Genomic DNA, 27,433 nt, shown 5'->3' with positions numbered 1-27,433 from the left:
AGCCCATCTGGCACCAACAACCATGCCACGTTCAAAGTCACTTAAATCACCTTTCTTCCCCATTCTGATGCTCGGTTTGAACTGCAGCAGATCGTCTTGACCATATCTACATGCCTAAATGTATTGAGTTGCTGCCATGTGATTGGCTGATTAGAAATTTGCGTTAACGAGCAGTTGACAGGTGTGCCTAATAAAGTGGCCGGTGAATGTAACTTGTGCGTGCTCAGCCCTTTGTCAGTCTTCCTCCACCACCACCACACACATTCATTCAGTCATCCCATCCTTTATTCCAGGTCCCTCCTTCCCTGCTGCACTGCTATGTCATCAAAGTCTTCTTCCATTGTTCTAAACGCAACATGCAAAATCATTTCCGCACCAAAATAAAGAGAATGCGTCCATGAATCAATTGAGATTCTCCCCGTCTGTGACAGTTGTTGTTTGAGGCTTGGAAAGTCCCCTTGCAATCTTTGCGATAGCTACTATTCATACATGTGAATGTTATCACTGCAATCTGCTCAATGGAAGGAAAACAATCAAAAGGACAAGGCTGAATGTTAGGGGTCTGAAATGGGGAAGTCCATCAAGCACTAATTCAATTATGGTTTACTGATAGGGAGGGCAAACTGTGCACTCCTCTACCTGGCATCTATTTGAAAGGATGTCATAATATGAGGCAGGGCAAGGCTGCACGCTCAGCAAAACCCTTTCCTGACTGGAAAAAGGTTAATAAATTTACTTTTATAGTCAGCATATGTAAATAAAACTGTACCTGCTATCTAAACTCCATGAAGAAATAACAATGAGACGGGAGCAAAGTAAGAAAGTAAACTAATAATGTAGCCTGTTTAGCTGCCGGCACTGACGGCCTTAGCTCTGTTTCACCCGTTTCAATTGAAACAGGCCCAGCCCTCCCAAAGGGCCCCCAACTGATATGCAAGAATTGAATAATTCACCACTTTCTTTTTTAATATGTATACAGTAGTGCTTGAAAGATTGTGAACTTTAGAATTTTCTATATTTCTGCATAAATATGACCTAAAACATCATCAGATTTTCACACAAGTCCTAAAAGTAGATAAAAAGAACCCAATTAAACAAATGAGACAAAAATATTATACTTGGTCATTTATTGAGGAAAATGATCCATAATTACATATCTGTGAGCGGCAAAAGTATGTGAATCTCTAGGATTAGCAGTTGATTTGGAGGTGAAATTAGAGTCAGGTGTTTTCAATCAATGGGATGACAATCAGGTGTGAGTAGGTGCCCTGTGTTATTTAAAGCCCAGGGATCTATCAAAGTCTGATCTTCACAACACATGTTTGTGGAAGTGTACCATGGCAAGAACAAAGGAGATTTCTGAGGACCTCAGAAAAAGCGTTGTCGATGTTCATCAGGCTGGAAAAGGTTACAAAACCATCTCTAAAGAGTCTGGACTCCACCAATCCACAGTCAGACAGAATGTGTTCAAATAGAGGAAATTCAAGACCATTGTTACCCTCCCCAGGAGTGGTCGAAAGCTCACTCCAAGAGCAAGACGTGTAATAGTCAGCCAGGTCACAGAGGAACCCAGGGTAATTTCTAAGCATCTAAAGGCCTCTCTCACATTGGCTAATGTTCATGAGTCCACCACCAGAAAAACAAACCACAATGGTGTGCATGGCAGGGTTGCAAGGAGAAAGCCACTGCTCTCCAAAAAGAACATGGCTGCCCATCTGCAGTTTGCTAAAGATCACGTGGACAAGCCAGAAGGCCACTGGAAAAATGTTTTGTGGACAGATGAGACCAAAATAGAACTTTTTGGTTTAAATGAGAAGCGTTATGTTTGGAGAAAGGAAAACACTGCATTCCAGCATAAGAACCTTATCCCATCTGCGAAACATGGTGGTGGTAGTATCATGGTTTGGGCCTGTTTTGCTGCATCTGGGTCAGGATGGCTTGCCATTATTGATGGAACAATGAATTCTGAATTATACCAGCAAATCCTTAAGGAACATGTCAAGACATCTGTCCTTGAACTGAATCTCAAGAGCATGTGGGTCATGCAGCAAGACAACAACCCTAAGCACACAAGTTGTTCCACCAAAGAATGGTTAAAGAAGAATAAAGTTAATGTTTTGGAATGGCCAAGTCAAGTCCTGAACTTAATCCAATCAAAGTTTTGTGGAATGACCTGAAGCGAGCAGTTCATGTGAGGAAACCCACCAACATCCCAAAGTTGAAGCTGTTCTGTATGGAGGAATGGGCTAAAATTCTTCCAAGCCGATGTGCAGGACTGATCAACAGTTACCAGAAATTTTTAGTTGCAGTTATTGCTGCACAATGGGAGTGGGTGGGGGGGTCACACCAGATGCTGAAAGCAATGGTTCACATTCTTTTGCAAATCACAGATATGTAATATTGGAGCATTTTCCTCAATAAATAAATGACCAAGTATAATATTTCTGTCTCATTTGTTTAATTGGTTTCTCTTTCTCTACTTTTGAATGAATGAATGCCTTTATTTGTCATTGCACAGCTGTACAACGAAATTAAGTGCAACTCCCCAGTGGTACAAAATAATAACTAAAAAAAATAATATATATATACGTATATATATATATATATATATATATATATATATATATATATATATATATATATATATATATATATATATATATAGACAGTTGATGATTCCTTATGGCATAAAACAGGCTTGTACTGTCGCAAATAATTTACCTGACTCACTCGATTATACTATATATATATATATATATATATATATATATATATATATATATAGACACACATTTGCAGCACAATCAACATAATTGGACATTTTAGGACTTGTGTGAAAATCTAATGATGTTTTAGGTTATATTTATGCAGAAATATAGAAAATTCTAAAGGGTTCACAAACTTTGAAGCGCCACTGTGTTGTGTTGAGCTGTGGTTACATCATTCAAAGATGAGACACAAGAACCACCACTAGTAGGCGCTCCCCGGACATCTAAGCAATCACTGAACTTGACCTGTCCAATACAGCAGCTAGCAAAGGTCTTTGTCAATGAGAAGAAAATAAAACGCACCTATCCTATCTATCCATCTATCCATCCATCCATCCATCCATTATCCAAACCTCTTATCCTGCTCTCAGGGTCGTGGGGATGCTGGAGCCTATCCCAGCAGTCTGAAAATTGGAAAATATTAGAGGAGAAAACAAAATGTCTACATAGTCTCCCAAACACATAGTGCTATTCAATGCAGACTAGTTGTTGCCGAGAAGGGTGATGCCTCTCCTCATTCCAAAGTAAAACTATAATTGTTTAAGTGGGTTTTTGTTATGTTGGATTTTTATCCCTTTTCTTCGAATTGTACTCGGCCAATTACCCCACTCTTCTGAACCATCCCGGTTGCTGCTCCACCCCCTCTGCTGATCCAGGGAGGGCTTCAGACTACCACCAGCCGCTTCTTTTCACCTGACAGTGAGGAGTTTCGCCAGGGCGACGTAGTGCATGGGAGGATCACGCTATTCCCCCGAGTTCCCCCTCCCCCCCAAACAGGCGCCTCGATCGCCCAGAGGAGGTGATAGTGCAGTAACCAGGACACATACCCACATCCAGCATCCCAACCGCAGCCATGGCCAATTGTGTCTGCAGCGATGCCCGAACAAGCCAAAAGTAATGTGGGGATTCGAACCAGAGATCCCCATGTTGGTAGGCAATAAAATAGACTGCCACGCCACCCGGACGCCATCGTTTCAGTTTTTAATTAAGGGAACTGTTTGCATCATTTTTATGTTGAGCTGCCAATGATGCTCAAAGTGCACATAATGCATTTAAGTTTAAGCTTGAAAATATACCATTATTGATGCAAACCAACTTGAATACTTGATTTTTTATGTGGGTAGGGCCCCACATTAGCTCTTGAAATGGGACCCCGAATGCTTAAGGCCCCCTATGGCTGCTGTTGGCGCAAAACACATGCTGGTAAACTTTATTCAGCTTTGCCATATTTATAAAGTATTGTGCTAACAGCCTCGCACTGCACGTGGACCCTGGCAGGCTGTGGGATTAAGAATCCCTCCTTTTAGATGGTGTGCAGTAATAGCTCGGGTTTGGCCGCCACAGAAATTGGTTAGGGCAGTAAGTGTATGTTGCACAAAGGCCAGGTTCAACAGATTAACCCGCACTTGTGTTCCTCTTCCCTGAATCTCTGCATCAGGAGGAGACTGGCGGGAGGGGAAGATGTATGGGAAAGAGGGGAAAAGGCATAGAGAAGAAAGCACTGCCCTTCGGTAATTATCCTGGACTGAGGCCAGAGGAGGAGAGTGGAGGAACAGGGCTGCTGCTTGTATTCAACTGCAATATGATTCATGGAAATATTGTAAATCATATACCTAACCGTATCCTGTGGTTGCTTCTACAGCGTGGAACATTAAGCAAGCAAGAAAACGAAGTGTGCTGTTGAAAGTTTTGATCAGCACCACACTTGAGTTTATGTTGGCGGTAAAATGATTACTATATCTCTCGCAGGCTTGGAAAAAAAAGAGGACAAACATGGGAAATGTAACAAAATGTGACCAAGTAATAATGGCCGACTGTTTTAATAACAGACTAGATTTTTCTGGCAATGCGAATGCCATCATGTAATCAGTTAATCCTGAGGTAACTCCCTGGGAAATTTGCTCATTAGCATTTCATAAACATATATATATGTATATATATATATATATATAAAAAGATTTAATTTTACAACACAAGTCAATAAAAACCTGCAATAATAAGCTTGAAGTTTTTACAACCGCAGAGTTGTAATAATACATTTTTTGGGTGGTGGTGATGGAGGTTTGGGTGCTGGTTGGGGACTAGGGTGGGGCTATGGGGTTTGTGCATCAGGCACTTGGGCCCACTCAGCGAGGGCATTATGCCTCTAAATTGGTTTGTCAGCTCCAATGGCCTGACCAGAATGCCAATCTCCTCCGACAGCCGCTCCTTACTTGCATGACTGGTCACTCACCTGGCTGGGCAACTAGTGTTGGACAAACAAACAAAACAAATAAAAAAACAAACAAAACAAACACACACACACACACACACCTGCAAAGTCAGTGTGTTATAATGTGAACATGTGCACCGTAACGACATAATGGTGTATTACTGGGTTTGCAGTTCATATGCATCAGCGAAAGAGGTTTTGACTCGATGCTTCAGGCTGCACAGAATGGCCTTCACCTCGACTCTGGAATCAAATTAGAATTATAAAGAGTGACTCCTGGGTCCCGCTGAGAAAAGAAATATTTATATTCCAATTGTTGATAGAGGGTGGTCCATGTTGATCTGTCTGGCTGCTGTGATTAGACCCTCTGGGAGTTAAAAGTTGATGCATGCCTGGGCACTCATCTAAACCCCACACTCCAATTCTACACCAACAGCTATTTGCATTTGGAACAGATGCAGCTTTGTTCATGTATGTGTACAAGATAAAGTATGTGGTCTCCATTTTGATTTTATGTGTATTTATAGTTATATACCAAGTGCATTTGCATAAGTTTGTGAGTATTTGTTTGTCAAAATTCATGAGGCTGGGGTGGATTGTGTGATGTGAGACTCGGGAGAACAACCAGACTCTCTGCATTTAAGATATGAGACATGCAATGATTTCGACAACTGTGGAACACACCTGTCTGCACAGACACAAATGCATGCACATGTGCACAATCACAAATTTACACACATATACCCCGCCATTGACTACATTCATCCCTAGCCCTTAACCCTAACCTTAACCACACAAACTACATGTCTAACCTTAACCCTTACCCTAACTTAACCCTTACCCTAACCTGAACCTAACCTTAACCTAACCCTAATTCTAACCTTAACCCTAAACCCAAGTCCTAATCCTAAAATAGACCCTTTTCCTTGTGGGGCCCCATAAAATGGCCCCACAAAGTAGGTGGTTTCTGGTTTTCCTATCCTAAAGAGACCATTTGGGCCCCATTGGGTTAGAAAAACGATTACGCGCGCGCACACACACACACACACACACACACACACACACACACACACACACACACACACACACACACACACACACACACACACACACACACACATTTCACATGCTGTATTATCTTGAAGTTGCAAACTCAAGTGATGTGTAATTGCCAGTAAAATAATAAAAAATCCAAAATAATCCAAATGTTTGCCATTACAACTTCAGTAACCTCAGCATTAGCAGATGAGACATTTAACAGAGGTGTGGATTTTATAATACATATCTATGAAAAAAGTTTTGATTCCAAGGAAGGAGTTGGCACGTCTGCAGACAAGGCTTATCCCGTTTCGATTCTCTCTTGCACTTTCAAAGAGATCTCATGACGAGACAGGGAAACAGAGACAAAAGAAGGGAAGACTTGGTGCACTGAGATGTGAAAGTGGACAACATACATGTGTAGTTATTATGTGGGGATTTCGCTGGAAAACAGAAGAACGAAGGCATCTGATCTGATGAGTCCAATGGAGCATAAGACAAGTGGATGAAAATGGCTTTCTCACAGCAATGAGCTTCTGAGGACTGCCGAAATAAGAGTTCTCCAAGTGTAATCGCCATGACTAAGCCAGCGAAAACCGTTTTCTCTAGTTTGTCACAACACCATGGGGGCGATGGAACATTCTGGTAACGTGGCATGGCGTCAGGCCAATGCTCCTGGGGCTAAGATTTTGCGTATTTTGCTAAATGCACACAAATTAATGTCACATTTAAAGATTGTGCCCAGGGGGAAAACTGTGATGATGATAAAGTTTGAGTTATTGTCTTAAAACTATACTCACATCTGAAGCCAAATGCAGATTTACTCACACAGAGACGTGTTGTGCACGTGCAGATGTATACACAAATCCCTTACTGCATGACTGCTCTTGAAAGAAGAAATATGTGTGCCTCTATGTGCATGTGTGTGTGATGCTCAGTGATGACGGCCCCAGAAGTGCCTTGCTATATTGGTGGGCAAGCTGCATTTCATGAATTCTCAATAATGAAGTATCATCAAAAGTTCCTTGCAAAAGATTTAAGAACACACATCCTATGACAAAAGCAACAACTATGAGTGCACAGTAATGATATAGTACATTCCTCCAATTGGCCATATCATTTAGCAGATGCTTCTATCCTAAGTGGCATACATCTGAGAGGTAGTTGGCTTGTATAGCATTAGGAGTCTAAGCCACCGGGGTTTGAACCCCGAATCTCCGGCAGGAAAGACGGCATTCTACTGAGCTATCCAGCAGCCGCTTTCAAGGTGTTTTAGTTTACCAATTTTATTCAGTTTCCTTGACTTTTCTGGTTTAGATGAATCTATTTAAACCAGTAAAGTCAGAGAAACTCCTCACTGTTGAGTCTTTAGGCGATTAAAAGACTCATGGTTTGTAAACTTTTCCAAGGAAATGATGAACATGAAGAGCATAAAAATGAAGGCTTTCTCCAATGCAAATAATCTTGTCTTGAGAATTTTCTTACAACAACAACTGTGTTTTCATAGTGATCTGGCTGTAGCCCAAGTGAGGACCTGGGACAGGGGGAGAGCTGAGGCGTTGGGGACATGGACCCTCATAGCTCACTCCCCAACAAAAGACTTCACCAGACCACTTGGCTTTAGTCTTGTTTTATGTTTTTTTTTTCACCCCCTTTTTCTCCCCAGTTGTATTCGGCCAAATTACCCTACTCTTTGGAGCTGTAGCTGTCGCGGTCACTGTCGCGGTCGCTGCTCCACCCCCTGTCGATACGGGGAGGGCTGCAGACCTACCACTTGCCTCCTCCGAAACATGCAGAGTCGCCAGCTTCTTCTTTCCACCTGACAGTGAGGAGCTTCACCAGGGGGGTAGCAAGTGGGAGGATCACGCTTTTTCCCCCAGTCCCCCCCGAACAGGCACCCCGGCCGACCAGAGGAGGCGCTGCCCACATCCGGCTCTCCACCCACAGACACGGCCAACTGCGTCTGTAGGGACACCCGACCAAGCTGGAGGTAACACGGGGATTCGAAGCGGCGATCCCCGTATTGGTTGGCAACGGAATAGACCGCTATGCCACCCAGACGCCCCTTGTTTTATGTTTTTTTTTTAATAGAGTAATACAAGCCAAATCCAAATACAAGGTTACTTCCCTCGTAACTTTTTTTCATGCAGAACTAACTAACTGGAGCGATACTCCCTCAGCCGCGGCGCTCTGAACGTCTACGTTGGCTGGAATAAAGTGCACCATAGCTTTCAGATGATTTCAGCTGTCTGGCCCAAGCTCCACTCCCCTGGTTGAAGCCAAGCTGATTCTCACCTTGGTCAGAGACAAAACTCTCAATCCACAATTTTCCACTTTCGCTGAAAATAATCAAAAGCCAGAGCTATTGATTGTCAGCTTTCATCCGTCAGCTCAAGGAGCCGACCCATCTCTTCTCCTCAGGAAGAGTGTGTAGCGACCGAGACGGCAGCGTGTGCCTATCCCTGAACGTGTGCGTGTGTGTGTGGGTGTGTTTGTTTGTGTGCATGCACACAAGGAGTCTTCCTCTGTAGGAGTTGCCCACAGAATGCGGGTTTTTCTCTTCCATCTGCTGTCTTTGCAGTGTGCCTGGATGACACATAGTGTTTCTATACACACTGTGCGATCAACTGGCCAAAACACGGCAGCGACGAGAAAATGGGTTTGACATCTGCAAATGTGTTTCCTCAGAAGCATAGAACACTTAACAGGATAACATCCTATTTTCAAAAGCCAGCGGTATCCTGTATATCCCTTAAGATAAGTAATAGAATAAAAAAACGAACCTGTTACATATACAGACAAGCTTAGAAACGTATGTTTGGCATGCGATGCTGGGAAACCGTACTGCTTTACAGTAAGAGGATAAAAGATGGGCATCGACCAATAGTAGCTGAGGGAGGGACATTGGTTTTGGCGTTGCTTTTAGCTATTAATAGGGTTGTTGCTGGGTTTGTTTGTTTTTTTTTTTGTTTTGTTTTATGCTTTCATCCATGACAGTTGCAGAGATGGAAGGAACGCAAGCAATCCACATAAAGATCCGACGGGAAGTCATAATTTAAAGGGAAAACACAAGCGATGTGTGGGAATCAAAGGAAAACTCAACTGAATAAAGAAACAAGTCATACAAAACGATCCCTGCTGTCCAGACTATCATCTGCTCATTATTTTTTAGTCTCGCAACTTTTAGACATTCAGTTTTTTTTCTTTCTTATTATCTCTGTATTGTAAAAAAAAATCAATTTCATATGAAATTCAACGATGAAGGGGAGAAAAGAAGAAATAGAAAAGATGAAAAGGAAAATAAAAAAATCAACAGTGGGGGAAAAAAAGGAAATGCCAATAGTGATAGTACAGTAAAAGCAAAGAGAATCAGTCGCTATGATGACGGCGTTAGTGGGTGTCAGATTATATATTGGGTTAAGGAACGCTCAGAACTATTTTAATGGCATCTGGTTATCTTCTCTTCTCTCTCTCTCTGCTCGTCTCCCTTTCCAGCTGTTGGAAGGTAAATACGGCTCGAATGCTCTCACACTTTCAAATTCTCCATCCACGGGATGAACACGTGCAGATGGCCTGTTCTTCTGTGTCACCTTGGTGAAGAGGCCTTGGTTTGGCGGCGTGGGTCCTTTGTCACCGCGGGTAACTGATGAGCTGCAAAAGCACATGGCATCAGTTGGGATGGGGGGGGGTGTAGTATGTTGAGACTGTCGGGGCAGGTTTCAGGGTGTTTTGCAGATGATCGGGCTTGTGTCCTGTCAACAATGCTCCTTTGTTTTTCCTATATAGCTGTCTCCCGCGGTTATGGAAATGTACTCAACGCACTAATGTGCTTAAAGAGCGTAAAAGGGAGTTGCACACCTTTCAAGGACAGCGAGAGCTGCCGAACAGTCTCCCCAATGGATGCTGTGTGTAATCTAGGAATCCATTCTTTAATAAAATCCTGTTATCAAGCCAAAACGACAATATTTTGCCAGTTTCTCTACATTTGGGTTCAACATTGTGCCTGTACCTACTTGAGCAACATTACTACTGGCGTCTACTTGCACTTGATTGCATAATTTGCCCGTTTTCTAGCTTGTGGCAGTGTACTTCTACTTTGTTATTTGAGTCTCCCATTTCCAGCTTGTTAATGAGTTCAGGCAAACTTACACTCTATGCACTCCACTTGACCCGTACTCTCAGCTATGATATGATTACTATGTAGCCGATCAACTACTACTACCACTAGTACTACTTCATCTAGTACTGTTATGATATGGTATGATATGGTATTATGATATAGCATTATGATGCCAGCTGGGAACACTCAAATCTATCTGCTTATTTATGAATTTTTTGAAAGTCACTTTGGATAAAATCAATCAATCAATCAATCACAATCAATCTATCTATCTATCTATCTATCAATCAGTCAGTCAGTCAGTCAGTCAATCAATCAAGACATTATTTGTAAAGCAATTTTCATACAAACGAATGTAGCACAAAGTGCTTCACACAATAACCCCCCCGCAAAACAAAAAACAAAAGAAAAAACAATGGTCAGGTCAAAAACAAAAAAATATCAAACATTTTATAAAAGTACAGATAAGTTTAAAACTGACTAAATTAAATAAATGTGCCATAAAAACCAATTAATTAAAATTAACAACTATCAGAGCAGAACATATAAAAATAGCAAAATATATAACACACACACACACACACACACACACACACACACACACACACACACACACACACACACACACACACACCAAGAACTTAGCCGTAGGCTGTTTTGAAAAGTGAGGCTTTTAACCTGCTTTTAAACATGTCTGGTGTGGGGGGGCTCTCCCAGCATCTGATAAATGAGTAGATATTTATGTACAGGTCGTCTTAAATCTATGCTACATGTACGCCCACCTCTCATTTCATTTTTCCTCTTTTCCAACATGTTAACCCTAGTTTTATTGTGAAATAGTTGTTGCATCTAATAAGAAATGTACACTGTCAACAAAGTCCGACAAATTGACTCAAGAAATAAAAGTAAACAGTAATCCCATAGAGGGAATGATATGATAATTGCACTATAGACGAGTGAGGTGTGGCCGTGACAGTGAACACAACAGGTAGACGTTTGACTTTGCACCGTGTTGTAAGCAGGGTCCTGCACACAATCGGTCTTCTGCAGAGATTACATATCAGCGGGCTGAGCAGAGCCTCAGAGCGGCTAATTGAAAACCCACAGAAATCCCGCCGACATAGCAAACACAATAAGAGCTCCCTAAAGAATGTCAGGTATTAGTCTTGTCCATATTACAAGCTTGCCACTGATACAAGACAGGTAGTGGCAGGCTGGAGAAAAAGGAATCAGCGCATCGGCGTGTAGCAGCACTGAGGGATGGAGATATGTGTGGAGAGGCGGTTGGAGGCGGGAGAGGGGGATAATCGCCTTTTCTACTTATCAGTCTGTCCAGGCGGGAAATGGCGTGGCGGTACCTGTCTGACCTATATGCTGAGGAGGCTGTAGGACAAGGCTGGTCATCCCCAATGGACCCACAGAAATGAACAGGGTCATCTTCCTGTCTGTCTCTCTCCTACGGGGGTGGGGACAGCCAGTTTGGTTTGGGCTGCAGGCCAGATTTGTGTGTGTGTGTGTGTGTGTGTGTATATGTTTGTTGGGGGGGGTCCACCTTCTGCCCCAGCCTCAGGGCACCGAGGGGTCAGTGGCTCCCTGCAGCAACAGATGCTGTACGTGACAGGATGCCTCAAATGCCACAACGTGGTCTCACGATGGCGCTTCTGAGAAAACTCAAAAGTGTGTATCATTTTGTTTTTTTGTTTTTTTTTTTTTTTGCTTTTAGTGGGCAGGGTAAATTAAACATATTCATCTTTTATCACTTCTCACTATTATTCTGCTTGGGCTGTCGCAAATTAAATTGCGATGTGGTAAATTCCATGCAGTAATTTCATGCACAGAGACAATGCTTAAAGAATGGAGGAATCCTCTGAAAGAACGGAGAAAGGGAAGCGACGGGGAAGGGTTTCAGATAGGATTAGTTCTGCTTGTGTAACGATAAGAGATAGCAACATGCACACATAGATAAATAAGAGGCTGATAGGAGAGGCTTGGGCAACGTCCCCCCCACCTCCCTTTCATTCGGTTGGACCGGAGGCTGACTTCTTGCACGGTCATTCCAACACAAGAGAGGACACACAAACACGACACAAAGACTTGACTCTTCTTTGCGGCAACAATTTGTGCGATCTTCTAGGACACGATATTTTTGGGCTCTATCATTAGATGCTTTCAAACACAGAAGGCTGTTTAACGTGTTTAAATTACTCCTAATGGGTTGGTTGTGGTACCTTCTCAAGAGTCTTTCTCGCTTTCTTTTCTCATTTTTCTTCATTTCTTTCTCGCTCTCACTCAGCATTTGTGTGTGTGTGCATGTTTGTAAACCATTTGTATATGTGTGTGAGAATTTGTAAGCATGTGTACTTGTACTTATGCCTATCCATGCATGAGTGTGAGTGACTATCTCTGTGAGCGTGTGCATGCGTGCCAGTGGGTGTATTCTGAGGACACAATGTCAGACAGGGAATGAGGGCCGCACAGAGCCCATCTGGGCTTATGAGTGTCAGTCCCTCTGGTCATATAGGTGTCGGTGTGTCTGACAAGGCCTGTCTGTGCTCCTGCCTTGGCTGTCCTCGGGGACAGGCTTGATGGCTGGAGAGGTTGAGATCTCTGGGAGTTACTGTGTGCTGGCAGCGTTGTGGGTCCAAAGCTAAGGCACGACACACTTTACCATGGGAATAAAAATGAAAAAATATATTACTCTTATTTTTTTAATATTTTTTCTTTATTATTATTATTATTAATATTTTTATATTATATTAAAAATATATTACTCTTATTGTGGCACAGCGGCGCAGTGGTTAGCACAGTCGCCTCACAGCAAGAAGGTCCTGGGTTCGAGCCCCGGGGTAGCCCCAAGCTTGGCGGTCATCCCAGGTTGTCCGCTGTGTGGAGTTTGCATGTTCTCCCCATGTCTGCGTGGGTTTCCTCTGGGTGCTCCGGTTTCCTCCCACAGTACAAAGACATGTAGGTCAGGTGAATCGGCCTCACTAAATTGTCCCTAGGTGTCAATGGTTCAGCCCTGTGATGGCCTGGTGGCCTGTCCAGGGTGTCTCCCTGCCTGCCGCCCAGTGACTGCTGGGATAGGGTCCAGCATCTCGCGACCCCAATTGGGATAAGCGGCTTGGATAATGAATGGATGGTGGATATTACTCTTATGCTTACTGCTCTAAATTGTGATATATCAAGCCTCAAAGGGGCATCATGTTGGTAATAGGCTAAAAGTGGTGTGGGAAAAGTCCAGTGAAGGCCATTTTAAATGGCCTTGAAGATGCTGTTTCTACACAAATCCGATGCTTGAACATCTGGCAAATTCCTCTCTTATTCCTCATCCATTTACTTGTGCGGTAATTACTGACATGAGCTGTGAGCAGATATCTGTCTTAAATGAGAGTTTTATGCACATTCAGCGCTGCTGCAAGATAGCTCATTGAACATAATATTGCCAGTAGCCAACTTAAGATACTCAGAAAATGCAATGCAGCAGACATCAGGGATATCTCATCTTTATAGTTTTGAGATTTTTTTGGGGGGGGTACTTTTGGTTAAGTTTTTGATCAGCTGCAATGCAGTTGGATGCCACCAGATTAGACACAGTTTTAGATTAGACACATTTGTCTCCAGATGACATTAGTATTACCTTGGAGAGTCTAGGTGACAGTAATTTTACCCTTGGCACATTAATTTTATTTCATCTATAAAGACATGCCGACGACTTTCCCCCAGCTTTTCAAAGGAAAAATAGTCGAGCCAAAATTCAGAAATCGAGTCCTTGAATTCCAATCCGTGCCAATGTCAGACACATCAGCATGATTACTAGCTTGTTTGTGTTGACTTCACGTTATTTGTGTAAATGGTTTTATACAATATTAGGGAGTATTATGATTTTAAACCTAGCATAATTAGATAGTGCTCTGACTGTTTGGATTACAGCTCTGAATGTCATCACTGTACTCATTAGCAGTTCAACTGCAAAACGAAGATCACCATCTCCTGTACCTCTGAAAGAACTAGAATTCCTCCTATGACAAAAGTCTCAAGTCCTCATCACTGCCCTGTTGAACCAGTGCCTGAAAGACACAAAAGTACTAATTGTATCCAGAGGGAGCTGTGGTGTCTGCTTAAAAGGAGAAGTAGCAGTGGCAGTAGGACCAGAGAGGAGAAGACAGGTTTTCTTCTAAGCTATGGAGCACTCAGGAGAAATGTAGTCTAAATGTCTTGGAGCATAACCAGAGGTGCAGAGCAGGGCTCATACTATAGGGGACAGAGAAAACCCCCTGGACAGTATGGACACATGTTTTACATCAATTTCAGCATCTCCAACATCTTAAAGGACAATTTATAATTTTTCCCAACATGGGTCTTGTTTTCGTATTTTTTACCACCATGCATATCAGTCAGGGTATCATTTTCGGACATGGCAGCACAGCTTTAAAAATGGTGTCTTTTGGGGCCATAGAATATGATCCTTAAATATGTCCTTTCAATAAAAAAGATAATAGTAGTGTCTTAGTCTCAGATTGTGTACATGATTTCAGATTTTCTATGACTTCTCAGTTGTGCTGGCTGGGTAGCTATTGGATGGGTACTACGATGGTCTGATTTTTTTGGGGGTATTTTTTTTTAAATTTTTTTTTTGGTTTTAAGATATTTTATTGATCCCCGTGGGGAAATTACCCTCTGCATTTAACCCATCCTAGCTGTGTAGCTAGGAGCAAAGGTGGGGGAAACCAGAGCACCCGGAAAAAACACAGGGAGAACATGCAAACTCCACACACAGGACGAACCCCAAAGGTTGGGCAACCCTGGGGTTCGAACCCAGGACCTTCTTACTGTGAGGCGGCAGCGCTAATCACTGCGCCACCATGCCGCCCAAGTTATTATTGGACAATTGTTATGGACATGTCAGGCAATAATTTCTATCATTCCCTTTTGTTTTCAGTCCCTTGAAACATGTTGAACACTTGCACTCCATGGCCAGATAAAGAAGCTATGGTGAAGCTCTGTCTTGCAGTGCTTCCATGCTCAAAATTTGCACAATGAAGCTGGTGAGTAAAATGATATCATAACCAACATGCACGACAGCAAAAACTACGAAACTAAAAACCCAGGTCATAAAAAAAAAAAAAAAAAAAAAACAGAATTATCCTGTAACAAATCACACTGTCTCCAATAACAGAGGCAGAGCGCTGTGGCGATACTATCTCCTACACACATCAAATCCCTCTGATTGGAGGAGAGAGAGGAAATCCTCATCTCAGGTCCCACGATCATTAGCATAAATCATCGTGGCAATTAAAAGCTCGTTTATCTTAATTACCGAACTAATGAGACGAGTCCCGCAGGGCTGAGTCGTGCCCTCTGAGGACACTCCAGGAGAGGAGAGGGGATGCAGGTCTAGAGTATGCCTTACACACTTACATCGCCAAACATCTATGCCCTCATACAAACCAGAGTGCTGTTGTGCGTGCGTGCGCACGCGCACACACACACACACACACACACACACACACACACACACACACACACACACACATCAGAACGCATCATTTGACAATCTCACCCTCCCACTTTTTACTCCTGGCACAGCATCATCCTTCACTTTCTATTATCTATCAAACTTATAATGATTTTATCAAGCCTACAGGCTCCATCACCACAAGGGCTTAGTGTGGTGCTATAACTCTTGATTTTACAATGACTGGGAGTACAACGCACCACCTAATTAATGTCTTTTTAATGTTTTTCTCCTCTAGAGCTTAACTCAGCCCTTCAACTTTGCAACAAACAAACACAATGAAACGCATGGCAGCCAGCCGTAAGTAAGACGGAGTAGGTGTACGCTCATGTTTATGGTGAACTCGAGGAAGGGTTTGGCTGGGCTGAGGGCTCCTTTTCCTGAGTGTATAGTCATTTAAGGCCTACAGGCCCACCAACAGAAATGGCTGGGCCCCTGAAAAGGTCTACTGAATGCCCCACCCCCCGACCCCCCAAAACCTGCTTTACTCATATCAACACATGCACATGCTCTCTCTCTCCTACTAAACACTAGGGGTGAGGCGATACTGGATCGAATTCTGAATCGTTCGATACGGCCTTCACGGTTCGAGACACTACCCATTTTGCGAGATGGTGTGTTATTAACACTAGAATGACCAGGATTTTACTCCTACCTAAAACGACCATGGGCGGTCAAGATGACCGCCGGTTTCTAAACTCTACATTCTGTCAAGATAAATATCCAACTGAGATATTAATGCAATGCATATGTTGTTAGTGTGTCTGTTAGGAAACGACTGACACCAAAATTAACATTTTGACAACTTTTAATACTGTAGCAAATTCAGGGGGCAGCCAGGAATCCACCGCAGCCGGGACGCGAACTCGGGTCTCCCTCACCACAGGCGACTACGTTAAGCAGTCAACTAAAGGGTCCGACCCGTTAGCAAACGGGCTACTGAGTCTACACATCCGTGATTGTTACAATACTATTTTTCAAACGATTTAAAATGGCCGCTGTCCAATGCCTGTAAATACTGCAACGCCTCGGTGGTAGTCATGGTGCATCTGAAACAGCGGCTGTACCCAGACATGTTGAAAATAATACCTGAAAAACAAAACGGAAAATACATATTGCTAATCTAACAAACGTAACAAGGCTTATAAAACGTGAAATGTAAAAAAAGAACTGAACGTTGCGAAGGAAATGACACGAACAACACATCATGAATAAGTGACCTGACGCGCACGATGACATGCAAATTACACGTGGTGATTTTGACTGCTCATGGTTGTTTAAGGCAGATCTTATCATAACTTTTTTTGTGCAATTGATCTAAAACTCATTTTAATGCAAATCTATGTAGTTTTAGGGGCATTCAGGGAGCGGCAGGTCTGTATCTTTTCTTTTCACAAAGTTATTGAACTTTGAAAATCTAAAACGGTCAAAATGACCGGCTTGGTTGTTCTAGTAGTTTTTAAAATGTAAAGTTTTAAAGTAAAGCAATTGTGTTATACAACAAGAGAAGATGGCACAACATTTTGTTAGAACTTTTGCACTTGCATTACGTTTGAATACGTGTCTTGATAATGCCAAAATGTTGGGCCTAATTCTTAAAATAAATGAAAAATAGAGAACTGCAATGGTGTGTTGTCTCTCGCTTACCAAGGCATACACTGTATCGTACTGAATCGAAATGGTGAGCCCTGAGTCATGAGACGTATCGAACCATGAGATTTGTGAATCGTCCCACCCCTACTAAACACATGTAAACTGAGAGAGACTTACTCTGTAATGGGGGCTACACACACACACACACACACACACACACACACACACACACACACACACACACACACACACACACACACGATAGAAGTCTTTGATAGACTTAAACACACCAAGGTCAACAAAGATCTGCTGCACTTATACAACACATTTCTTAGTAGAAAGTAACATTTCTTACCTGACGCCTTCATCTTTGCCTCTTTATACAGCCATCTTCCTTGTCTTACTGGATGCAAAATCCCTTGTAATGTCTTTAAAATCCATCTGTTTGGCCAGTTCACACCCAAGTGAACCAAGTGATAATGGCAAGGATTGCCATTATCATTGCTTATACTTAGGATGAACACAATTATTGCTGGCCTCCATGCCCACCCACCCCCAAGCGGCTGGGCCCCAGAAAACTTTCCTCTTTTTCTCTCCTTATAGATGGCCCTGAGTGCATACAGGCATAAAATGTATGCATGTGATGCACGTTTGCACCCACGCGCGCACGCACACACACACACACACACACACACACACACACACATGTGGAGGGCTGATGGAGGTCAAATTATTTTGTTCAGCAGGGAGGTCAGCCAGTGAATCAGCAGATGGCAGAACAATGACAATCTCCATCACCAAGTTTCCCTCGCTGTGCCTGGAGTATCAACGGGTGCCAGGCCTTATCAGCCAGCTGGCAGTACTGTGGGCACCAGTGTCAAACCATCCTGGTCATCTTGGCCTCTACAGGGGGCATGTAGAGTTCAAACGGTACAGCTTGCGCACTCCTGTAATCCTTTCAAAGGGTGTTCAGTTTTACAGCAATCATAAGGATCTTTGCGGTTTAAAATACACACACAAAGGTGTATTGACTCTTTCAGTCGAGATTCACTTCTCTCACCTGCAGTAGTTCTTTTCTCTCACTGTAGTGAGATTTGTATGGATTCCTCTGAAGTAATTTATCTAGCAAGAGGAGGGAAGGCCTGGGTACACTTGTTACTTACTATTTTGACAGAAACAAACAAAAAGCATTATTGTCAAAATGGGATTTTTGGTAAAAAATTAAGTGCTCTCCCAGGCTTTAAATTGTTTTTTCCTGCAGCAGTCAGATGCCAAAGAATCCCAATTGTCATAATTGGTTCTTTTCCCTGTTAATTTGCATGCACTTTGTTCACTTCGACATGGTCACACGATTTGTCCTTGTACTGAGGCTCAGGACATACTCCCAACACACAACCGAGTTTAATTAATACTAACATAACACTTGGGAGAAATGAAAAGCATCTGAAGTCCATTGACAAGGGCTACTGGATGGGATAAATACTGGTTCAACTCAGGGTTATTATTTTTTACAAAAACTAAGATTAAAACTAAAACTACCACCACTTCTAATACTACTACAACTACTTTCGGCTGCTCCAATTAGTTGTCGCCACAGTGGATCATCCATTTCCATCTCTTCCTGTCCTCTGCATCTTCCTCTGTCACACCAGCCACCTGCATGTCCTCTCTCACCACATCCATAAACCTCCTCTTTGGTCTTCCTCTTTTCCTCTTCCCTGGCAGCTTCATCTTCAGCATTCTTCCCCCAATATACCCAGGATCTCTCCTCCACACATGTCCAAACCATCTCAATCCCACCTCTCTTGCGTTGTCTCCAAACTGTCCATACTGAGCTGTCCCTCTAATATAATCATTCCTGATCCTGTCTTTCTTTGTCACTCCCAAAGAAAATCTTAGCATCTTCAACTCTGCCACCTCCAGCTCCACCTCCTGTCTTTTCGTCTGTGCCACCGTCTCCAAACCAAACAACATAGCTGGTCTCACTACCATCTAGTAAACCTTCCCTTTAACTCTTGCTGGTACCCTTCTGTCACAAATCACTCCTTACATGCTTTGCCACCTACTTCACGCTGCCTGCACTCTCCTCTTCACCTCTCTTCTGCACTCCCTGTTACTTTGAAGAGTTGACCCCAAGTGTTTAAACTCATCCACCTTCACCAACTCTATTCCTTGCATCCTCACCGTTCTGCTGTCCACCCTCCCGTTCATGCATATGTATCCCGTCTTCCTCCTACTGACTTTCACTCCTCTTCTCTCCAGGGCATACCTTCACCACTCCAGGCTCTCCTCAACCTGCCCCCTTCTCTCATGAAAGATCCCTACTCTCACTACAGATCACAATGTCATCCACGAACATCATAGTCCACGGAGACTCCTGTCTGATCTTGTCCGTCAACCTGTCTATCACCATTGCAAACAAGAAAGGGCTCAGAGCTGATCGTTGATGTAATCCCACCTCCACCTTGAACCCAGCCATCATTCCTACCGCACACCTCACCATTGTCACACTGCCCTCATACATATCCTGCACCACTCCTACATACTTCTCTGCAACTCCTGACTTCCTCATACAATACCACACCTCCTCTCTCACCATCCTGCCACATGCTTTCTCTAAATCCAAAAAGACACAATGTAACTCCTGGCCTTCTCTATACTTCTCCATCAACATTCTCAAAGCAAACATCGCATCTGTAGTGCTCTTTCGTGGCATGAAACCATACTGCTGCTCGCTAATCATCACCTCCTCTTAACCTAGCATCCTATACTCTTTCCCATAGCTTCATGCTGTGGCTGATTAACGTTTTACCTCTGTAGTTACAACTCTGCACATCACTCTTATTCTTGAAAATCAGTACCAGTATACTTCTTCTCCACTCCTCAGGTATCCTCTCACGTTCCAAGATTGTGTTTAACAATATAGTTAAAAACTTCACTGCCATCTCTCCTATGTCATCTGGACCAACCACCTTTCCACTCTTCATCCTCGCTAATCCACCACACTTCTTGATTCACTATCCCCATATCATCCAAACCTCTCTCTCTCTTTCTCTCATTTTCTTCATTCATCAGCCCCTCTAAGTACTCCTTCCACCTTCTCAACACACTCCTCGGTTGTCAGCACATTTTTATCTCCATCCTTCATCACTCTTACCTCCTGCACATCCTTCCTAGCTCAGTCTCTCTGTCTAGCCAACCGGTACAAGTTTTTTTCTCCTTCTTCAGTGTCCAGCCTCTCATACAACTCACCATAGGCCTTTTTCTTTGCCTTCGCCACCTCTCTCTTGGATTTATGCCACATCTCCTTGTACTCCTGTCTACTTTATTCATCTTTCTAACTATCCCACTTCTTCTTTGCCAACACCAATCTCTGTATACTTTCCTGTACTTCCTCATTCCACCACCAAGTCTCCCGACCAAGTCTCCTTGTCTTCCTTCCTCTGTCCTGATGACACACCAAGTACCTTCCTAGCTGTCTCCCTCACTATTTCTGCAGTAGTTGCCCAACCATCTGGCAACTCTTCACTATAACCCAGTGCCTGTCTTATCTCCTCCCTGAATTCCACACAACAGCCTTCCTCCTTCAATGTCCACCATTTGATCCTTGGCTATGCCTTCACTCTTCTTGATAGCCAAAGTCATCCTACAGACCACCATCCGATTCTGCCTAGCTATGTTCCTCCCTGTCACCACCTTGCAGTTTCCAAACTTTTAGATCAAGCTTCCTGCATAATAGTCCTGCATATAGTCCACCTGTGTGCACTTCCCTCCACTCTTACACGTCACTGTGTGTTTCTCCTGCTTCTTGAATTAAATACTCACCACAGCCATTTCCATCCTTTTCGCAAAATCCACCACCATCTGTCCTCCCACATTCCTCTCCTTGACACCATCCCTACCCATCACCTCCTCATCACCTCTGTTCCCTTCACCAACATGCCCATCCAAGTCCACTCCAATCACCACTCCTCCTCTCCAACGCTCTCCATCACTTCATCCAACTCACTCCATAATTCTTCTTTCTCTTCCATCTCACACTCAAGTTGCGGGGCATAGGCGCTGATAACAATTATCATCACATCTTCAATTTACAGCTTCATACTCATCACTCTGACACTCTCTTCACCTCCAACACACTCTTGACACATTCTTTCTTCATAATTACCCGTACCCCATTTCTCCTGCCATCCATACCATGGTAGAAGAGTTTGAACCCACCTCTGATGCTCCTGGCCTTACTCCCCTCTTGCACATACAGTATATCTACTTTACTTCTCTTCATCATACCATCCAGCTCTCTCCCTTTACTAGTCATAGTGCCAACATTCAAAGTTTTGACTCTCACCTCCATACTCCTACCCTTCCTCCTCTCCTGCTGCATGTGGACATGCCTTCCCCCTCTCCTTCTCCTTTGCATAACAGTAGCATAGTTTCCACTGGCACCCTGCTGGCCAACAGTACCGGTGGCGGTGTACCGATCCGGTATAGAAATCTGATTTATGAACCGCATATTTGATTTGGGAAAGGTTTTATGCCAGAGGCCCTTCCTGATGCAACCCTCCCCATTTATCCGGGCTTGCGACCGGCACTAAGAATGCAATGGCTTGTGCATCCTCAGTGGCTGGGTAAAGACTAAAACTAGCTGTGAAAAAATACGTTTGTTAACTTAAATAAAAGTAAAAATGACAGTTCTCAAAAATATGAAAATTAAAAAAAACTGCAATGAATAATGCAACACGAACTAAAACAAAATAGAATTGCAGGTAAAATCAGCTTAGTTTTCATTTTCCACTAGATTTGCACTGTGGTTTGTTGTGTGTACCACCTTAAAATTTATTCCTGCAGGCGCCCTAAGCCAATCACAGCAGAGCATCACTCCCGCTGATCCAATCTAGCACCAAACCAGTGCAAACAAGGTTTTCTTAAAATGGCTAAAGTTGCAGGCAGAAAACGGCACAGTCCTATATGGGAATACTTTGACTACGACCCCATTGTAGACAAAAGTAAATGTGTCGTGATGAAGAGCGACGGTAACATTTGTGGGATCTTTGACATGAAGGTCATTCTTAGAATACGTGTGACATACGTTTTCTTAAGGTTTAAAAAAAGAAACATCTTCTTTTAAAACTTTTGGCGTGGTGCTACTTCTTTCTGGTATTAATGCACACTATTTAAAGTTTCGCTTTTGATTTAGCTCCGAGTGCTAATTACCGAGCTCTGCTGTGGGTTGAGCGATGTTAATGGTTCATGGTGTACAAGAATAAAATTGCTCTGCACAATATGGCACCTTTAATAAACAACGGTTTTGTAAATCATATTTGATGTCATGCACTTTTTTCATCCTACCTTTTTCAGCTTCAATAAATCAAGGCTTTCCTCATAACACCGAATCATAACACCCAAAAAACTAAAACAAAACTGAAACTAATTAGAAACTAAACTAAAACTAGTCAATTACTCAAAATAAAACTGACTACTTATGCACCAGTAAAACTAACTAAAATGAAACTGAAATCAAAAACCAAACTGAAAGGCTAAATAAGAACAAGAACTAATGAACATTTCCAAACTATAATAACCGTGGTTCAAATCCTCAAAGGATAGGAAAATATGGTTGGAGGAATTTAACTAGTGACACTCTCCCTTTCATCCACAACTACATTTAAAGTGCCCTTGAGCAAGACACTTAACCTTAAACTGCACCAACCAAGCTTTTCCACAGGAATCAGTGCCAGATAATGATTATGTGGGTTTAGCTCTGAATCTTTAGCATATAAGTAACTACATGAATAACACGTAGATGTTGACTAAGAGTCTACATGTTCAGCAAACCGCATTTCCTTGGGTAAATGAAGGTTTACTGCAAAAATCCGAACAGCAAATCAGAACAGGATTTCCACTACAGGTACATCAGGACCATACATCTCCCTCTCCTCTTATCCACAAGTCCTTACCTATTCTTCCATGTGAGACAATAAGGCAAAGGAAGCATGGGGGAAACAGCAAGAGCAGTGCAAGTGATTTGTTGACGTTGTCTGCTTGACAAATCCATCACAACAATAAAAATAGCAAAGACAGAAAATTGAGATCATCCCCTTTCAGTGAAGATGTAATTTGCCACTCTGACAAAGCTTAACTCTGTTCAGATGGCTCAGGCCAACTTATGAATGACAACATGGAATAATGATTGACTTCCGCACAACTGCACCAAACGATGATTAATAGTTGTTTTGGACAAGCCTATTCTACAACTCCAAGTCACTACTCTCTGCAATTATTGATTGTTGTGCTTGATGAGACTGGTCTGTTATTGCAGTGGGAATATGATAAGTGGTGATTGATTCCTCTCTGTGTGTAGTGCTTGTCAGATTGATTATGTGCCACAGACCTGAGATGATGGTGTAGCCGATGCCTCTCGGTCGGCCAAGATCCTGGTCAATGGCTCTTATCTTCCGCACCTCATAGCCCTGCAGAGAGAAACACACACACACACACACACACACACACACACACACACACACACACACACACACACACACACACACACACACTATTATTTGGATCTAATACTCGCAGTCAATAAACACACCTATCTGTATGGGCTCTGCAATGAGACTGTTGGAATCTTAACCTTGTGCCACTGACAAATCAATAACCTCACAAAATAATTCTCTAATTTAATAATTTGATTAGTTAATTTTTCCACATTGTAAAATCAGACAGCATGTGATTTCTGTCTGCTTTACTCCTGCTTTTGACTAAACTTTCCCATATGACTATGCCAAGTCAAGTCAATTTTATTTGTATAACCCATTATCACAAATTTGCTAACAACTGGACACCCCAGGTATTAATATCCATTTGGAAGGTCATTTACAACAATCCTATTTATTTGATAACGCCAAGAATACACAAGTGACACCCTCCCTCCAATAAGTAACTAGCACAAGCTGTGGCTCCTTGAGAGCACTTAATTATAAATATTTTCCAATACCCCACAGCCTCTGGGCATTTATAAAAAGCATAAAATGGTTGCAGTTGCAAAGAACAATCCCTATCAAGCTGGGTGAGTCACAAATGGCATCTCTCTCACTTTGGAGTGGGTCATTAGCCTTTCAGTGGGGTCTATTTCTCCCCTCATATTTTCAACACTCTAGCTGAGCGGATGAATCCACAACTCAACAAAAACCAGAGAATGACAGATGAAAAAGAGAGAGAGAGAGCGAAAGCTATTTGAAAAATCTTTGATCCGCAGAGCTTCCTCGGCCTCCGTGCCTCAATCAGACACGGTGGTGATACTTAAAAACTCTCCGCTGCAGAGAGAGAGAGAGAGAGAGAGAGAGAGAGAGAGAGAGAGAGAGAGAAAGCTGGTGATACCCTTCCTACCACTGCTGTTCCTCCCTCCCAACCTATCTGCCTCCCATTGATCCTGCAAATTGTGTCTGAGGCGTGTTTATGCTCCATTTCTGCCAAAGCATCTCCTGTCATTGACCAATTACAGAAGAATCAATTACAGGCCTTTTACGGGGAGCGATTCACCAAAATCGCCGGCTGTGATGGAGGGAGACACAGAGAGACAGACAGAGAGAGAGAGAGGGAGAGAGAGAGAGAGAGAGAGAGAGAGAGAGAGAGAGAGAGAGAGAGAGGGATGATAGATAGATAGATAGATAGATAGATAGATAGATAGATAGATAGATAGATAGATAGATAGATAGATAGATAGAAAGAGCAAGAGAGACAGAGAGAGGGAGACAGAGTTGTGATGCTGAAGAAACGTAAGCAATATTCTCCAATTGACAAGTCACGTAAAACTTTATTTATACAGCAAATTTCATACACAGGGCAACACAACGCGCTTTACATAAAGCGACAATACAATCGCAACACAATCATAAAAGTGCAAATCCATCCATTTCCCAAAGCGCTTATCCTGCTCTCAGGGTCGTGGGGATGCTGGAGCCTATCCCAGCAGTCACTGGGTGGCAGGCGGGGAGACACCCTGGACAGGCTGCCAAACTATCACAGAGGGCCGACACACATACACACACACACACACACACACACACACACACACACACACACACACACACACACACATTCATACCAAGGGACAATCTAGTATGGCCTATTCACCTGACTTACATGTCTTTGGACTGTGGGAGGAAACCGGAGCCCCCAGAGGAAACCCACACAGACACGGGGAGAACATGCAAACTCCACACAGAGGATGACCTGGGACAACCCCCAAGGTTGGACTACCCTGGGGCTCAAACCCAGGACCTTCTTACTGTGAGGTGACCACACTAACCACTGCGCCACCGTGCCGCCCTAAAAGTGCAAATGTGGAAACTAAATATTCATATCAACAGGTTTTAGTGCAGTTATATAGGAATTGGAGGAGGATATACAAATATCTAAATATACAAAAGAAACACACACACATGCACACACACACACACATATGTTGTTGTGAAAAGCAAGGTTTTTAACCTGGTTTTTAAAGTATTAAGTGTGGAGGCCTCTCTCAGGTCCTCAGGCAGGGCGGTCAATCTACTTGGGGCGTAAATACAATACTGCTTTAGAGTTACAATACTTACAGTTACAATACTGCTTTAGAGTTGGTATGAGGGGTGGTTAAAAGACCACTGCCTTTGGACGAGAGTTCTTCCTGTTTTGTATGTAAATTAACGTCTTTTATATACTGAGGTGCAAGGCCGTTTAGAGCTTTTATACAACAGAACTTTAAAATCGATTCTAGTTTTGACGGGGAGCCATGGCATAGATCTAAGAACAGGTGTAATGTGTTCACACTTTTTAGTTCCGGTGAGAACACATGCTGCCACATTTTGAATTAACTGTCGTTGCCACACAACTGATTTTGGGAGGCCGGTGAATAGGCCATTACAGTGGTCTAGTCACCTTATTATAAATGCATGGATTAATTTCTCAGAGTCTGGTTTTCATAGAAAGTCCCTTAGTTTTGAAATGTTTTTAAGATGGTAGAAGGCTGATCTTGTGAGTTGATTGATATGGCTCTTAAAATTTAGATTGCCGTCTATGATTACACTCAGATTTCTAACTTCACTTTTGCACTCCAGAGACAGAAAACTGAGATGAGCTGCAATTCTCTGTCTTTGGGTCTTTGCACCAAAAATTAGTATTTCTGTTTTATCTTTGTTCAGTTGTAAAAAGTTCAGACACCTATAGATTAATTTCATCAACACGCTGAGTTAGGGAATGTAGGGATCTCAGTCATTGGGAGATAGGGATATGTAAAGTTGTGAATCATCTGCATAGTTATGGTAATTTATTTTGTGTTTCTGTATAACATGTGCGAGTGGGAGCATATAGAGATTAAACAGTAATAGTCCAAGAATCGAGCCTTGGGGTACCCCACACATGATACCCACTTTGTCCGAGACAAAGTTTCCAGTGGACACAAATAACTCTGCCTGTCCTGTAGGTAGGTTCTAAACCAGTTCAGAACTGGGCCAGATAGGCCCACTCATTTTTCTAATCTCTCTATTAAAATATCATGGTTAATAGTGTCGAAGGAGGCACTGAGACCTAGGAGCACAGTAACAGATAATTTATTTGTTTGTGTTCATATGCAGATTGTTAACAACTTTGATAAGTGCTGTTTTTGTGCTATGGTGAGATCAAAAACCTGATTGATAAATGGCTAGAAGGTTGTTTGGTGTTAAATAGTTATTAAGCTTGGAATAAACTGCTTTTTCAAGTACTTTTCTGAGGAATGGTAAATTGGAGATGGGCCTATAGTTGGCAGTAACTGTCACATCAAGGTTGCTCTTCTTCAGAAGTGGTTTAATGACAGCTGTTTTAAGTGCTGCAGGAAATATATCTGACTGAAGAGAGCAGTTAATAATTTCTAATACCTCAGGTGCTAAGCGGTTAAAAACAGTTGTAAAAAAATACAGACCCGAGTGCCAGTTCATTTTCATAATGAGCATTTATCTATTTATTTATTTGCTGCTGCTGCTTGTCTCCCTGTCTAGATTCCACATGCCAAAAGAGCTGTGCTTACACACACAGACACACACACACACACACACTATTATTTGTCCAAATTTATGAAAATTACCAGGGCAAAAAAGAAAACTGATTCAATCTTACCGATTTAGTGCGACCCTTGTTAGTCGCAATATCTGGTAACCACTGCTAGA

At 42.6% G+C, this 27,433-nt stretch overlaps 1 protein-coding gene across 1 annotated transcript in view; it reads right to left on the bottom strand.

Annotated features, from left to right (window-relative positions):
• cdh23 (cadherin-related 23) overlaps positions 1-27,433 on the bottom strand; it is a 330,925-nt gene that overhangs the window by 148,178 nt on the left and 155,314 nt on the right. The window contains exon 9 of the mRNA XM_056291725.1: positions 23,638-23,716. Coding sequence (XP_056147700.1) covers positions 23,638-23,716 — 79 coding nt within the window. The remainder of the gene's footprint in view (positions 1-23,637; positions 23,717-27,433) is intronic.

This window comes from Lampris incognitus, chromosome 13 (assembly GCF_029633865.1).
Source record: "Lampris incognitus isolate fLamInc1 chromosome 13, fLamInc1.hap2, whole genome shotgun sequence".
NCBI classification, from domain to species: domain Eukaryota; kingdom Metazoa; phylum Chordata; class Actinopteri; order Lampriformes; family Lampridae; genus Lampris; species Lampris incognitus.
Note: the sequence above shows the minus strand (reverse complement) of the source record. Positions and strands in the feature narration are given on the sequence as shown.